At 41.6% G+C, this 16,395-nt stretch overlaps 1 protein-coding gene across 1 annotated transcript in view; it reads left to right on the plus strand.

Annotated features, from left to right (window-relative positions):
* LOC122774958 (atrial natriuretic peptide receptor 1-like) overlaps positions 1 to 16,395 on the plus strand; it is a 38,541-nt gene that overhangs the window by 17,340 nt on the left and 4,806 nt on the right. Inside the window, exons 6-16 of the mRNA XM_044034608.1 lie at positions 10,338 to 10,432; positions 10,760 to 10,892; positions 11,509 to 11,593; positions 11,877 to 11,994; positions 12,760 to 12,834; positions 13,377 to 13,454; positions 13,615 to 13,719; positions 13,805 to 13,876; positions 13,950 to 14,112; positions 15,025 to 15,180; positions 16,010 to 16,178. Coding sequence (XP_043890543.1) covers positions 10,338 to 10,432; positions 10,760 to 10,892; positions 11,509 to 11,593; positions 11,877 to 11,994; positions 12,760 to 12,834; positions 13,377 to 13,454; positions 13,615 to 13,719; positions 13,805 to 13,876; positions 13,950 to 14,112; positions 15,025 to 15,180; positions 16,010 to 16,178 — 1,249 coding nt within the window. The remainder of the gene's footprint in view (positions 1 to 10,337; positions 10,433 to 10,759; positions 10,893 to 11,508; positions 11,594 to 11,876; positions 11,995 to 12,759; positions 12,835 to 13,376; positions 13,455 to 13,614; positions 13,720 to 13,804; positions 13,877 to 13,949; positions 14,113 to 15,024; positions 15,181 to 16,009; positions 16,179 to 16,395) is intronic.

A 16,395-nucleotide genomic window follows, 5' to 3' on the forward strand; every position in this document is an offset into this window, starting at 1 on the left:
TCTTAAAGGTTCATAAAGTGGCTGAAACTTTACAGTTCACATCTTCAGGTTCTCGTCTCTGAACAACTTCAATCTCTTGGTGAAAAGCGTTGACGTGAACGAGTGAGTGAAAGTCAAGTGTGGATGAGAAAGCGCTTGGGTCTGAGTTCCTGCGTGGAGTCCAGCTCTGAATCATGGCATCTCTGAATCATCACGTCTCTGAATCATCGTCTCTCTGAATCATCGCCTTTCTGAATCATCGCCTCTCTGAATCATCGCCTCTGAATCATCGCTTTCTGAATCATCGCCTCTGAATCACTGCTCTCTGAATCATCGTCTCTGGATCATCGCCTCTTTGAATTATCGCCTCTGAATCATCGCCTTTGAATCATCGCTCTCTGAATCATCTTTGAATCATCTCTCTGAATCATCGCTCTCTGAATCATCCTCTGAATGATGGCGCTCTCTGAATCATCGCTCTGAATGATTCTCTGAATCTTGGCCTCTTTGAATCATCGCCTCTGAATCATCGCTCCGTCTCTGAATCATCGCCTCTGAATCATCTCTCTGGCCTCTGAATCATCTCTGAATCATCTTTGAATCATCGCCTCTCTGAATCATCGCGTCTCTGAATCATCGCCTCTTGAATCATCGCTGATTCTCTGAATCATCGCTCTGAATCATCGCCTCTGAATCATGGCGCTCTGAATCATGGCTCTTTGAATCATCGTCTGAATGATGCCTCGAATCATCTTTGAATCATCGCCTCTGAATCATCGCTTCTGAAATCTCTGAATCATGGCCTCTTGAATCATCTCTGAATCATCGCTTCTGAATCATGCCGTCCCTGAATCCTCTTTGAATCATCGCTGAATGGGCCTCTGAATCATCTTTGAATCATCGTCTCTGAATCATGAATGATGGCTCTCTGAATGGCCTCTTTGAATCATCGCCTCTGAATCATTGAATGATGGCGCTCTGAATCTTCTTTGAATCATCGCTCTCTGAATCATCGCTCTCTGAATGATGGTGTCTCTGAATCATCGCCTCTTTGAATCATCGCCTCTCTGAATGATGGCGTCTCTGAATCATGGCCTCTTTGAATCATCGCCTCTCTGACTTTGTGACGTATGGGTTTTGATTTCCTGCCGAGCTCTGATATCAGAGCAGAACATACTCTACATTCTTGAAAGGTTGCAAAAGAAAACTGGCATCGGCCTGAGGGTGCAGCCGTTACAGATACAAGCTTTAAGATAAGAGGGAAGTTCTGCACAATGACCCGGAGCGGAGGCTAAAGACACCAGAGGTCAAGGGTCACAGGAGCATTTAGACATAATGAGAGGAAACAGTTTGATTGAGTTTTGGAGCATTGTCGTCCTAAGTCATTACATTCATGTGTTTTCTGTTACTCAACAGGAAACTGAAGTTTGTAAACCACTCACTCTCCCACACACACACACCACACACACACACACACACACACACACACACACACACACACACCCACACACACACACACACACACACACACACACGCCAAACCTCATAGAGAAAATCAGTGATTTTAACACCACACACACACACAGGAGTTGTTGATTCACTGAGTTCAAATGTCTTATTTTGTCACTTCAGTGTTTGAAATCCAACTTTCAGATTGACCTCAGTGACACAAAGTGACCACACGAGGCAGCAGAGGACCAGCAGCTCCTGTGTCCTCGCAGCTAAAATCACTGGTTTTCTCTGTGGACTTTGGTGTGGGAGAGTGAGTGGTTTACAAACTTCACTTTCCTGCAGGAAAAGTCTGTCTAACAAAGTCAAATGTGGAAAAATATCCTCGTTTTCCACATTATCTTCTTGTTAAACAGCTTTTTTTCCCCCCTCTCTATTTTTACTGTACTTTACTCTCCTGTATTTTTTTTTTTACAGTGCAGTAAAAGTTTCTGCTCAGCAGGAACAATAATCTTTGACTTTTCCTCAGTAGAAACAGATTTTCTTCTTCTCGCTCGCAGCAGCAGAGAGTTATTAATAATCTTTCATCACTCGCTGCGTGCCTCGCCTGCGTCTCGTTACAACAGAAAGTCATGTTTCATTCTTACCTCACCAAGTATCGGTTTATCTTCTCTGACCCGCAGACAGCTGACCCTCCCCCCCCTCCCCCTCCCTCCTCCCCCGCTGTCAGACGAAACACAGAAGAGAGAGGAGCTGGATTACAGTATCGTTCATCAGGAAAACACAAACCAGATGACATCAGCTGTTCACTCTGAGAAACACTTTTAATAAAAGGAATGATTTTCCTCAGTTTGTCTGAACTCGACTGCGTCAGCGCTGCGTCTCTCTGTGATAAGAAGGTGAAGTTGGTGTGAAGATAGCAGAAACTGCTGAGTGTCCAACTTCAAACTAACTTCACAGTGGAGCGTCGCGTTGTGTTTTTATATTCTTGTTTTTTTCTTAATCACAGAATGTGATGAAAGAGCAGAACACAAACAGAACCCGGATGAATCGGATTCAGGCCTCATGATCATAAATCTGTGTGTGAGGCTCCGCCTCCGTTGGGTCTGCAGAGGCAGATGTTTCCCCTCTGTGAAGAGGAAAGAGGAAACACTGAGGGAAAGCGAACGCCAGCGTTTCCTCGTCTCGTCCCCTCTGGCGACGCAGATCAGCTCCGGTTTCACTTTTCCATTTTCTGTCACTGGAAGTGTTTGCACTCGGTTCTGATCCGTTTTCAGAAATGACACAAACGACTCTAAGACACACAAACCACACAGCTGACGGATGAGCGAGTCCGCTCAGACTGATCTGTCAGCTCTGATGGATCAGTCCAGGCTCTTTGTTTGGGTCCAGATGCTGGTTTACTTTGAAGGGTCACTGGCTCAGAGGTCACCAGTGAAACCAGTGAGGAGGAGGAAGAGAGTGCTGGGAGTGGCTCTTCAGTATAGAGGTTTAAATCCTAACTTGGAATATTCAGTACCACTCCTCAGTCACAAAGATTTAAGGGTCAGAGGTCAAGACTTGACCAAACCCAACCTTACATCAGACGGGCAGCATGAGATGGAAGAATAGATGTTGTCACATGTTCAAATGTGTGAAACAGAAACCGGAAAGGCCTCCGTGACCGCCACCAATTCTGATGGACTCTACCAGACCTGACCTACCTTTACCAAACCCTACGTACTTCACTTAACCCGACATTACCCAAATCCCACGTGCCACCAAACCTTATGCTACCAGAACCTTCTACTGAACCCTAAGTACCTCTCCATCCTGACGTACTGACTTACTAGCCTTAGCAGCAGCAGCATGTGAAGAGACATGTGATGTGTTCCACACTCATGCTCCTTCACCTTCTAAGACCTTCCAGTTTCTCCAGAATCCTCATGAGATGCAGAACCTCAGAACCTGCCCAGAAAAGCTCCAATGCAAGGAGTCCAGGTGTCCTTTTGATCCGATGAATCGTCTCATCTGGTCTCTTTTGACGTGAGGGAGCAGTGAGCGAGGACAGTCCACGAGGACGATGTCCGCCACAGTGAAAGAAGAAAAACACATTTCCGATGAATACAAGACAATTTTCCGAGTTCTTTTTTGCTGCTAAGTCATTTGTTCAGTGCGGAGACTCCAGGGTCAGATGTCTGTCTGTGGCTTATTTGTCCTCCTCCTCGTTTCTTTCTGTCCTCCTTCAAACTGTCTTCTTCTCTTTGCCATTCATCCTTCATCAGTGTCTCTGCTGTCATCGCTCTCTTTGACCTCGGGTTAAAGAAACACTCGTCAACACAAACCGTCGACTGCCTGTGATTGACACACTTTTTTAAGCTTTGGAAACTTTTTTCAGGTAAATTCCCACAAAAAAAACCCAAATTTCTCTTTAAAATGACGGTTAGGCTACAACTAACGATTATTTTCGTGATAAGTTGATTAGTATTTGGTTCATTAAGTGTCAGAAAATGACGACTTCATTTCAAACAAAGCAAAGATATTCAGTTTTTACCGTCAAACAAACCACAAACACAATTGACTTGGAAGTTTGAGGGAAACAAATGGAATGATTGACATGTGATCAGACAATAAATTCATCCTGAAATGTAAATTCAATCTTCATCCTTTGTGGAGGCGTCGCTTTCCCTTTGTCTCATCTCGTTATCGACAGAGACCTGATCTGTCCTCGTCTCACTGTCAGAGCCCCTGAAAGGTGATGACGGAGACCCCAAAAATAGCCTGTAAATCTAATGGTGTGAAACCAGAGCCTGGTGGCCCCTCCCACCGTCCTCCAGCTCCAGCGCTCGTCCTTGTTTGTCCTCCACCATGATGAACCTGAGCTCCTCTGTCTGCCTCCTAATCTCTGATCTTCTTTCTTTGGTCCAAAAATGTCACATGGTCGGTTAAAAGAGATCTTTCTGGGAGCAACAACTGTCGGGCGGAGGCTCTTTGTAATTCCTTTATTGGCCACAAGAGGCCGATGGTGCACAGGAATCCAAATCTAAAATCATCATAATTCACAATTTGATTATGTGAATGACTCATCATAAATTTGCAAGAAACAAACAGCAGTGGATCAACAACTCCTGTGTGTGTGTGAGTGTGTGTGTGTGTGTGTAATGCTGACATTACTGATTCTCATCACTGATCACTGATGGACTTTGGTGTGGAAGAGTGAACTCAGAAGTTTGATATATATGTGTGTATGTATATATATATAAATATAGTGTGTGTGTATATATATATATATATATACATATAATGTGTATATATATTATACATATAATATTTTTAACTGTCTGGTGTTTTGATCTTGCGTTGGCGTCGTCACACATTTATGGCCGCTGCTCTGAAAGACGCAGGTGTCAGAATCAGTCAGACGCATCAGTCGTGATCTGACGGCGGCGGCTCGCCCTCGCTCGCCCTCTCTCTCTCTCTCCTCTGACCTAAAGTGACTGTTCAGACTTTTCACTCGTATTGAAAACACATTTTCTAAACATTTTCTTGCCGCTCCATCGTTCTGGTTGTTCTGAAAGAAACAGACACACGTGTCAAGATGACACCTGCCGTACACACACACACAGGTGGTGTGTGTTCGTGTCTCCCGTCGTTTCTGCGTCAGCGTGTGATAAAAGAGCTCAAATGTAATCATGAGATCATCAGCTTTTTCTGATCTTTGATGTATAAGCCACTAGCAGGAGGAGTGAAGTGGTCCTGGTTACTAGGCAACAGGTACCAGCTGTCAGGACCTGAAAAAAAAAAAAACCCTGATGTACCTGTTGTTGTGTTTGTCAGAGAAACAGACGCCAGGTTTGCAAAGTAAATATTCTGTTAAATAAGATTAATCTTTAATTTTCTGACATTTTACTATGATTAATATTCTTATGAACTAATATTGTATTTTATTTTTATTGAGACAATTAATGAATTCCTGTCATGACACAATTGTTCCTCACGAGGGCAGAGTGTAAGGTTCTTGTCCTGATGCTAATTTGGTAACCTGTTAGCAAACGTAGCTATCAAACTACACATTTCTATTAAAGACTTGGGCCAAAGGACGACTTTTAAAAGTAAGATTTTCAAGTGTGGAGTTTCACAGCTGCTTTCTTCTGTGGTGTACTGCACTTCTTTTTTAGCTATTAAATTATCCATAATAGTTTCTTGCTAGTTTAGCTATTTATCTACAATGTCTTTTGCTGGTATTTATGTTGAAAACTCGGCCACAGACATGTTAATCGTGTTCTTATACGTTAAATTTTTCAGCGACTTCTGAAAGTGTTAGCTCCTGATATGCTGTACGCAGGATTCCTCTGTCACACTTTTTAGCTAAGCGGTTTAGTTTAGTAGCAGTTAGCTTCTCACATGTTGACATGATTTCCCCGTGACTAACGCACTCTTGTATCATAGTCAGTCAGACAACGTTTGAAAGAGAGAGATTTAGCGTCCAACTTTAGCTAGTGTGGGTGTGCAGTTGCACAGTAGCTTCTGTGTTAGCCTTCTTGGTCAAAGATTAGCTACCACTGGAAGTAAACAAACTTAGTAAATGAGTTTATATATATATATATATCTATATATATGTACATATATATGTACACACACATATATATATATATATATATATATGTACACACATATATATATATATATATATATATATATACATATATATATATATATATACATACATATACGCATAAATGTCCCCTCTCAACCACTTTCGGTCACATGTCTCCTCTTACACTTGTAGCTCGACTCTACACAGTTTATTTTTTCTTTTCCATCAGTGATAGAACCTGGTACCCGGGTGGTTTTCTTAGTTCCTGCTCTGATGAGGTTCAGCTGAGCCGATACTAAAATGTGACGCAACAGACTGATGGTCACTGATTGGTCAGAGAGTGTCGTCACTGAATAGTCATGAGCACGACGTCAAAGCCAACCATGTCCACGTAGATCTGTAGCAGTGTTAGAGTTAGCAGCAGCAGTGTTAGATTTGCAGCAGCAGTGTTAGATTTGCAGCAGCAGTGTTAGATTTGCAGCAGTTAGAGTTAGCAGCAGCAGTGTTAGAGTTAGCAGCAGCAGTGTTAGAGTTAGCAGCAGCAGTGTTAGAGTTAGCAGCAGCAGTGTTAGATTTGCAGCAGCAGTGTTAGATTTGCAGCAGCAGTGTTAGAGTTAGCAGCAGCAGTGTTAGAGTTAGCAGCAGCAGTGTTAGTTAGCAGCAGCAGTGTTAGATTTGCAGCAGCAGTGTTACCATAAACGTTTTTCACACATAAATGAATTGCCATTTGTGTGACGTAATCAAGGTGAAACGTGTGTGAATAATGTTCCACTTTTTTGAATTAAACTTTATTCAAATCAATGTTTGTGCTGCAAATAGTGCAGTTTATTCTGCTTCTGAATCTGTGAAGATGATTTCCTGTTCATCCACAGATTCAGACGTAGAAAGACATTAATATTTAACAGAAGACGTGTGCGTGTATGTGAGAGAGAGAGAGAAAGGGAAGGAAAAGCAATAAATAAGTAAGTGGGGGAGGGGTGGGGGACACAGATGGGGGAGTAATAAGATTTGATCAGAGATAATAACCATGACAAACAGAACATGAAGGAAAGAAGCAGAGCGACTGAATAGAAGCGAGATCAGATTACAGCTTCCTCTCGCTGACGTTTCCGCTCCATTAACTAATGGACGTCCACTTCCCACTGGACCTGTGCTCAGCAGGTCCACTGCTGTCCCCGATGTCCACGCTTCCACCCACCAACTGTGGACCCACGGGACAAAAAGATGGCGCAGACGTTAGATGATCGCCAGCTGTTTTTCAGAAACCTAACAGCGTTAAGTCGTGACAGGACCGTGTTTGTGTGTCATCACTTAAAAATGCACTGTGATACGGATCAACAGTGCCGGCCCAAGCATTTATGGGGCCCTCAGCTAAATTTAAATCTGCTTAGGGCAGGAGAACAGTTTTGTTTGTACACACACACACACACACACACACTCGTGAATCGATCTCTACAATCGACAATCACTAAAACATCATGTTGTAATAAAAGAGACAATTACAACAACAAATGTTACAACACCTGCTAACACTGTTGCAAATGCTAACACTGCTGCTAACTCTGCTAATATGTAATATATTATTGTAAGAATAATAATAATAATCAAGGATGCATGAGAACTTTAATGTTTTTGTTTCTCTAAAAAAATGTTTTTATATTTTGTGTGGGACTGTTATGGTGGAAACATTCATCTCAAAATACTAATAAACAAAACAACGATAACGGCTGACAGGGCCAGTGATGTCAGGAGGGGGCGGAGTCAGAGGGATGAAATATAAACGACATTCAACTGTGACAGAAATATGAGAGAACTTATCATAATCAAAACACACAGACACACAGTTAATATTGACTTATGTGACTTTTATGTTGTTCTGGTAAGTGAAGCAAGGCTTTCAGGAATAAGTGTGTGTGTGTGTGTGTGTGTGTGTGTGTGTGTGTGTGTGTGCACGAACAGTGAAAATATATCATATTCTGCTTCACAAGAACCGCCCTGAATGTGTGTGTGTTCAGGTCTATGGGGTCACGTCAGGGTCAAAAAACATTTATAATCACATTAATTTAGAAGAAAAATCGCGTTCATACAAGTTGCGATCGACTGTTTCACGTCAGCGGTGAAGTCACACGGAGACAAAGCAGTGAAAAAAGTCAGCGCTCAAAATTCCCACACTGTGTGTGAGACCCTGAATCAGCTGTGTGATCACATGAGTTAAATTAGCCACGTTAACAGTTTCATTACTATCATAATGTTAAGTGCATTTTAATTATATTAAATTAAATAAGGGGTTGCAACTGATTATTTTCATAATCTTGTTTAGTCCACAAACCAGAAATGATTCAGTTTTAGTGAATTATTCATTACATTTGAGCAGCTGTAGCATTAGCAATGTTAAACAATGGTAATATATTATAACCCTGTTATTTGCAACAAAAGACACGTTTACAAACAAAAAATGTTTTTACTATAATTATCTGAAAACGGGCTCTGTCAGCAGCAAAGCAGGGGCGGCCGGAGACGAGACGCAACTTTCGTAAAGTGTGTGAGATTTAGTGACATCTGCTGGTGAAGTTTCATGTTGCAGCTGAATCTGTCTGCGTAGCCTTTAATTAGCATCAAAACATAGATTAGTTGTCCATTAAAATGGCATCAAGATTTGCTCCTAAATGAATGTAAATTCTGTGGAAATGAAAACAACAAATTAAACAATCAGGTGATTGTTGTTCATTTTACACACTGGAACTTTAAATCAATAAAATAAATGAATTAATAAAAGAAAAAGCTGGCTAGCTACGGTTGATAGTAGCTAGCTCGCCAAGGTAGACAGATAGTAGCTAGCAAAGGTAGATAGACAGATAGTTATACGAGCTAGCTAAGGTAGATAGATAATAGCTAACTAACGAGGGTTGGTAGGTAACTAACAAGCTAGCAAAGTTAAGTAGATAGATAGATAGAGGCTAAGTAGCTATGATTGGTAGGTAGATAGTTAAATAGTATCTAGCTAACGAAGGTAGGCAGATCATTAGTTTCTGGATTCCGTCAAACACACACACAGATAACCTCATGTCCTCTTTCTAAAAATCAAACATGTGGCTCACGGGCCACATCAGGTCCACCATATGATTGTTTTGGGCCCGTTAGATAATTCTACTGTTTTTCCTGCTCCTCCATTGAAACATGTATTAGTAGCACACATCTTATCACCTGTGAAAGAAACAAATGTGGACTTTGAAAACAAATAAGTTCTCTTTTGTCCCTTTGGACAATTTCTGGATCAAATGTTTTTTAATAATAATAAGACGACTGAAACATGAAAGGGTTTTTTCCACTTATTTCTAATTTGAATATAATGATGATTTGACAAATCTCCTCCCCTCAGTCTCACTGTGGTCATAATTTACTGCTGTTTGTTGTTTTTGTATGTGTGGCATAAATTTGAATAATTACAGCCGTGAAGAAAAGTCAACACAAACGGAAAAACCTGCTCAATTTCATCTCCCATTTTATTCTCTTTTATACTCGGTTTAAATTCTATAAAAAACACACTTCTTGTTGTTTACAATGTGTTTGTGTCTTTTATGTTACTGGTGTACAGACGTTCTGCGTCTGTAACTGCTCTGTTTCCATGGTGATGAGTCGTCGAGTCTCTATCAACACACACACACAGATAGAGGCAGGCGCTAACTGCTAATTGGCTATAATTAACCTCTGATCTATTTTCATTTTTCTCCACACACACACACGGAGCAAGTACTGCCTCCTTTCATTCACATCGCCTCCTTTCCATGTGAAATGAAACCATTAAAGGCATAGTTAAGGGTTTTTGAAATGTGTTTGTACAAGGTACAGACACAATCACAGGCAGAGCTGCCGCTGTGGACTTAAGAGGGAAAAAAGAACAGATTTTAGCAACTTCAACAAAAGACTCACGTGATAAAATCTACGATATCTTCAGAATGTGTTCACGTCTTTTTCTCAAACGGAAGTTTTTAAACCACTCACTCTCCCACACAGGGACACAGGAGCTGCTGGTCCTCTGCTGCCTCGTGTGGTCACTTTGTGTCACTGATGTCAATCGGAACAAAAGATGGTGGCCGAGGTGACAAAATAAGACATTTGAACTTAGTGATGGAGGCAGCAGTGGATCAACAGCTCCTGTGTGTGTGTGTGTGTGTGTGTGTGTGTGTGTGTGTGTGTGTGTGTGTGTGTGTGTGTGTGTGTGTGTGTGTGTGTGTGGGGTAAATTATTACACAAGTCTTTTGTTAAGTAGCTAAAAAAGATACACAGAAGCCTTAATTTAATGTGCCACTGACTGTGTGTGTGTGTCTCTCAGGTGTAACGGGACTTGTCCACCTGGACGAGAGCGGAGACAGAGAGACAGACTTTGCCTTGTGGGACCTGATTGACACAAACAGCAGCGCCTTCCAGGTAAACACACACACACACACACACGTAAGTCATGGAGGTGATTAAAGGTGAAAGGTCAACGTCATCACCATAAAGTAGACACAGTCTTCCAGTTCTGTGTCAACGAGCCACCAGGGGGCGACTCTGCTTGTTGCAAAAAAAACCGTAATTAGGCGTTAAAATGAATGAAGTGTGATTAACTGACTTATTTAAATATCGATTCCATGTATTTTTTTAAATTAAAAAATCAATATATAAATCTTGTCAATGGAAAAGTCATCACAGATCTGGTCTCATGTCATCGTACAGATTATCTTTTCACATTAACATACATTTGTTTGATTGCAGATAGTTTTGGTTTACAACAGTTCAGAGGAGCAGCTGACGGCCATTAACGGAACGTCTCTGCACTGGCTGGGCGGAGTCTGTCCTCCCGACGTCCCCGTCTGTGGTTTCAAGGACAACCCCATCTGCCTCGCAAGTAAGTCATGTTTTGTGTCTGGTCTTCACACTAAAAGAGTTAAAGGGATAATTCTGGGCTTTTAATAAAGTGTGTTTGTGTGAGATATCAGAGCTGACTGAGCCGGGAGGAACAGAAACAGATTTTAGCCACTTAGGATTATGAATAATATCTACACCTGTGCAAGTATCTTCAAGACATGTTCACGTCTTTATCTCACTCTTAGACTGACCTGCAGGAAACTGAAGTGTGTAAACCACTCACTCTCCCACACCAAACCTCATAGAGAAAATCAGTGATTTTAGCTCACTGGGACACAGGAGCTGCTGGTCCTCTGCTGCCTCGTGTGGTCACTTTGTGTCACTGAGTTATGTCTAAATTAATTATTTTAAATGCCAAATTCACTAAAATAAGACATTTGAACTTCGTGATGGAGGCAGCAGTGGATCAACAACATCTGTGTGTGTGATGTTAAAATCACTGATTTTCCCTATGGGGTTTGGTGTGGGAGAGTGAGTGGTTTACAAACGTCAGTTTCCTGTTGGAAAAGTCGCTGTTGTTTCCAGAGGAAGCTTTCATGTGCATTATTGGATGATAAATGAATATGAAATGTTACTTAAATGATTGTCTCCTTCAGAAACCATCACCATCCATCAGATGGTTTCCATTGTGGTCTTCTTCATCTTCACCATGTCGCTCACCGTCGCCGTCTTCATCTACAGGTGAGAGAAGCTGCAGCACATCCCTTCCTGCCTCCAGGGGGCGCTCTGTCTCTGGGACATGATGACATGACTGGCAGAGTTACATGTGCTCGGTGATCCAGATCCCACGCTCTCACACACACACACACACACACACACACACACGCGCGCACACACAAACGTTTTAAAGTCAATGTCTGCCGATAATATGGTGCATGCCGCGTGTGAGTGGGTCAGGTTTGACAGGTGAACAAATCAAACGCACCCTCCTTCTCTTCCTCACCTTCACTCTGCTCATCATCAGGAGGATGAAACTGGAGAAGGAGCTTGTGGCTCAGCTGTGGAGAATCATCTGGGACGACATTCAGATGAGCAACATGGACAAAGTTCTACGCAGCGGCAGCAGGATCACACTGTCCCTGGTCAGAACACACACACACACACACACAGACACAGACACACACACACACAGACACACACACGCACACACAGACACACGAAAAAAATAAATCAGCAGTAAAAACAGCAGTTTTTTTGTAAAAGAAATTGGAAGAAAACACATTTTTACACAAATAATCTTTTCTACATATCTACAGTTTTTTTCTGTACAAATGTAAGAATTCTACATTTATGTAAAGAAAAGTTGAATTTTTCAACAAAAACATGCACATTTTTCTTACCGTGACAAATCCTTTATACCACTGTTTCCCAAACTTTGTATATAAAATTACAAAATATCGTTACAAAATATCAAATTTGTTCAGGGACCGCAACCCGTCTTTGGGCCCCGAGCCAGTGTTTGGGAACCACTCCTCAAAAAGTGTTCATTTGTAGAATTGGTAATAAAAATGTGTGTTTTAAGTTGAAAAATGTCATTTTTCTTTAACAATGTCGAGGAACAGAAGTGGTTTGTGTTTGTATGTAAACATTTTGACATAAAACAAACTTTAAAAGATTTGTATTATTATTTTTCTTTAATGGTCACTCGTTGAAAAGATTGGTATTTGATTGAATAATTATAAAATGATGTTGTTGTTGAGATTCTAGAGACAAACTGTTTTTAGTGAACACAGATTTACACGTTTAAACACCAGTTTCACCCTGAACCTTTCATTCAGACTGATTAGATACATTTGTCCATTGTTTGTTGTCTAATGACGGACGACCTTGTGTCCGTTTGTCTCCAGCGAGGCTCAAACTACGGTTCTCTGATGACCGCAGACGGAAACATGCAGGTTTTCGCAAAGACTGGTTATTACAAGGTCAGTGTGTGATTAAACGAGATCAGACGTGTCATTATAGACATTTTCCTGTCCTTTGTTTCGTCTCTGTCTTCCTGCCACTTTCCTCTCACCCTCTTCTATTGATTGTCACAGTTTGGAAGCTGCACACAGGAAGTGAGGAAACCTCACGTTTACAAAGCTGTGTTTGATTTAGTCTTAAAGCTACAGTGTGTAACTTCTGTTGTGTGTTTTATATTGTCATCTGAAAACAGACAAATCTATCAGACCTGACTGTGGGAGCGTTTGTGTGTATACAGCAGCAGAGCAGGGTTTAACCCATGGTCGGTTTTCTTTTAATCGCAGTAGAATTCACTTCTGACGCGTCTTTGTTTTTTTAACAGTCGTCTGACTTTAGACGAGTTAAAAACTCATTAGTTACTGAAAGAATCCTCATAAAGACGTGTAGAAAAGATTTGCTCCTGAAATTAAAACAACAAATGCTAGCTAGCAAAGCTAGGTGGATTTAAAGTAGCTAACCATTATAGTACCATCACTGTACCTGCTCTTTGTGTCGTTTCCAGGGAAACATCATCGCCATCAAATACACTAACAGGAAACGCATTGAGCTGAACAGGATGGTGCTGTTTGAACTCAAACATGTGAGTGTTTTTTAAAGTTTAACACTCTTAAGCCAATAAAAAAAGCATGTGACACAGAATTAAATGTCTAATAAACACTTTCACACTGAAAAATCAAACAAAAAACTTGATTAAACGACTGATAAAACTTTTCTTTCCTGTTTTTTTTTTCTAAATGAAGATGCGAGATGTTCAGAACGAACACCTGACGCGCTTCATCGGCGCCTGCATCGACCCTCCCAACATCTGCATCATCACAGAGTACTGTCCCAGAGGAAGTCTGCAGGTACCACTTCCTGTCCGTCCCTTCTACTGTCTTTTGTTTTTCCCCCCCCCACACACACACACGTGTGTATTTTGTGTCTTCTCAGGACATCCTGGAGAACGACAGCATCACTCTGGACTGGATGTTCAAATATTCTCTCATCAATGACATTGTGAAGGTAAACTTGTTTATCTTCTGTCCGTGTGAAGTCGTGAGCACAGACGTCTTCATCATCGTCTCTGTCTCTTCAGGGCATGGTCTTCCTCCACAACAGTGTCATCTTGTCTCACGGCAAGCTCAAGTCGTCCAACTGTGTCGTGGACAACCGATTCGTCCTGAAGATCACGGACTACGGTTTGTCCAGCTTTCGCTACGACAGCGACTCGGGGAAGGACGCTCATGCCTACTACGCCCGTGAGTCTCTGCCTCCCTGACCAGGGGTCTCAAACTAAAATGACCTGGACATTTAGAGTCGGTTCTGCTAATGTCGCATTTATACCAATAATTACCTTCTTGTCCAAACAACATTAAAGTTGCAAAGTTTGAAGTCTTTAAGGAAGTATGGAGAAAAAGAGCCCGCGTGATGTTTACGTCCTCCCACCTTGGTTCTAAAAGTGGTGTCAACACGTGCTGTTTGCCAGAAAGCACCAAAGTTCTGAGGCTCCAGAACAGAACCTGAACTAGAACCATGACTATGACTATCTAGTCTGGTCAGAGGGGCTGCTGAAGTGGGGAAGTCCTGACCTAAATGACCTTAAAATGTAGTCACCACATATCACAATGACGATATTTGTTACAGGATTTAATAGAATTTCAAAATAAAAGTGTTTGTTTTGATATAGAATGAGAAAATATTTTATTAATATATATATTAATTTTATATATATATAATTATTATTTATATAATATTAATTTTAGAAAAAGTATTTATGATGCAAAATGAATAACTCATTATAACTTGATATTAAGTGATAAAAAGGTTGGGGGTCACAAGTTTGAGACCTCTGAGCTAGACCATAACTCAGCAGAAAAGTCATTTATTTGTTTAGCCATGTGTAAAATCAAACTAGTCCAGTACCTGCATCTCGCTTTAACTTGAAATATCGCACTTTTTCTGATATCTACAAAACATCATATCCAAATAATGTTAAAGTTGCAAAGTTTGAACGGTTGGACAGTTGGACAGAACAGATGTACAGACGCTCCTGGAATAAGAAACATGGAAATAGGACGGAAATCAGGAACCACACAAATAAACCTTGAGTCGTCACACACGCACACACTCACCGCTGACCTGACTCCGCCCCCTCCCCTCCCCCCCTGCAGAGAGGCTGTGGATGGCTCCTGAGCTGCTCAGGATGGAGGCTCCGCCCGCACACGGAACTCAGAAAGGAGACGTCTACAGCTTCGGCATCGTCCTCCAGGAGGTGGCGCTGCGTCGAGGAGCCTTCTACCTGGAGGGAGACCCGCTCAGCCCCAAAGGTTAGACACGACTGAGCATGTGCTGCCTGCTGTAAAGGAGCAGTATGTAGAATTTAGTGGTGACACTGCAGACTGCGATCCAAGAATATAAGAACTTATAACGTGATTTCTTCAGCACATGTGCGAAGTATGACTACTTCCTGTCGAACCAATTTATGGCAGATTTGAAAATTGTATGTTTTTATTAGTTGTAGTAGTTCTTTTAAAATCAACACGTTTTCATGTTCTCTAAATTTTGTAGTAATTCCTACAAATTCTGGTTTGAGACCCACAGATGGGTCACAGGAGATTTTTTTGGGGTCCCCAAACAAATTTGCTGAATTTTTCCAAATTTTATTTACGTGTAATGGTTTTAAATAATATGCATAAAAGTAATATAATTGAACAAACATCACTTTGAAATCAGTAAATTAGTCACTACGTTACGTAATAAATTTGCTCTGGTCACGATATTCTGCCGTCTTTAAAAAGTTTGTATTAAAGGATGGATGACGGATGGTTCTGGAACAGTGTAGTTGTAGTCGTGACAACGACTGAATGAGGAGAATTAGACTTGAGTGAAAAGGGTAATTAGAAGAGGAGGTATAGTGTGAAGCAGTGACAGAACCATCACAGCTTCATGTTTTTAAATCAGACTGACGTCTCAGACTGAAATCTCCTTCTGGACTTTAAAAACTATATTATAGAAAAGTAAAATTCACCTACGACCATGTGACGACTTTATATTATTATATCCTCTTCATCAACCTTCTCACGCTTTCATTCCTGTGTGTAAATTAGAGAGTAAAGTAAAAGTGTTGCTCAGAACTGTGTCCTCTTCTCACCACAGAGATCGTGGACCGGGTGATTCTGGGTGAGTGGCCGTGCCTGAGGCCGACCATCGACCCGCAGGTTCACAGTCCTGAGCTGGGTCAGCTGATGCAGCGTTGCTGGGCTGAGGAGCCGACGGAGAGACCGGAGTTCAGCCACATCAAGCTGCTGCTGCGCAGACAGAACAAGTGAGAAGCAGCCGCGACCAGAGGGGTTAGCTTAGCATCAACACCAAAGAGGGGTTAGCTTAGCATCAGCACCAGTAGAGGGTTAGCTTAGCATCAACATGAAAGAGGGGTTAGCTTAGCATCAATACCAGTAGAGGGTTAGCTTAGCATCAGCACCAGTAGAGGGTTAGCTTAGCATCAATACCAGTAGAGGGTTAGGTTAGCATCAGCACCAGAA

Source organism: Solea senegalensis, linkage group LG9 (genome assembly GCF_019176455.1).
Source record: "Solea senegalensis isolate Sse05_10M linkage group LG9, IFAPA_SoseM_1, whole genome shotgun sequence".
Classification (NCBI taxonomy): domain Eukaryota; kingdom Metazoa; phylum Chordata; class Actinopteri; order Pleuronectiformes; family Soleidae; genus Solea; species Solea senegalensis.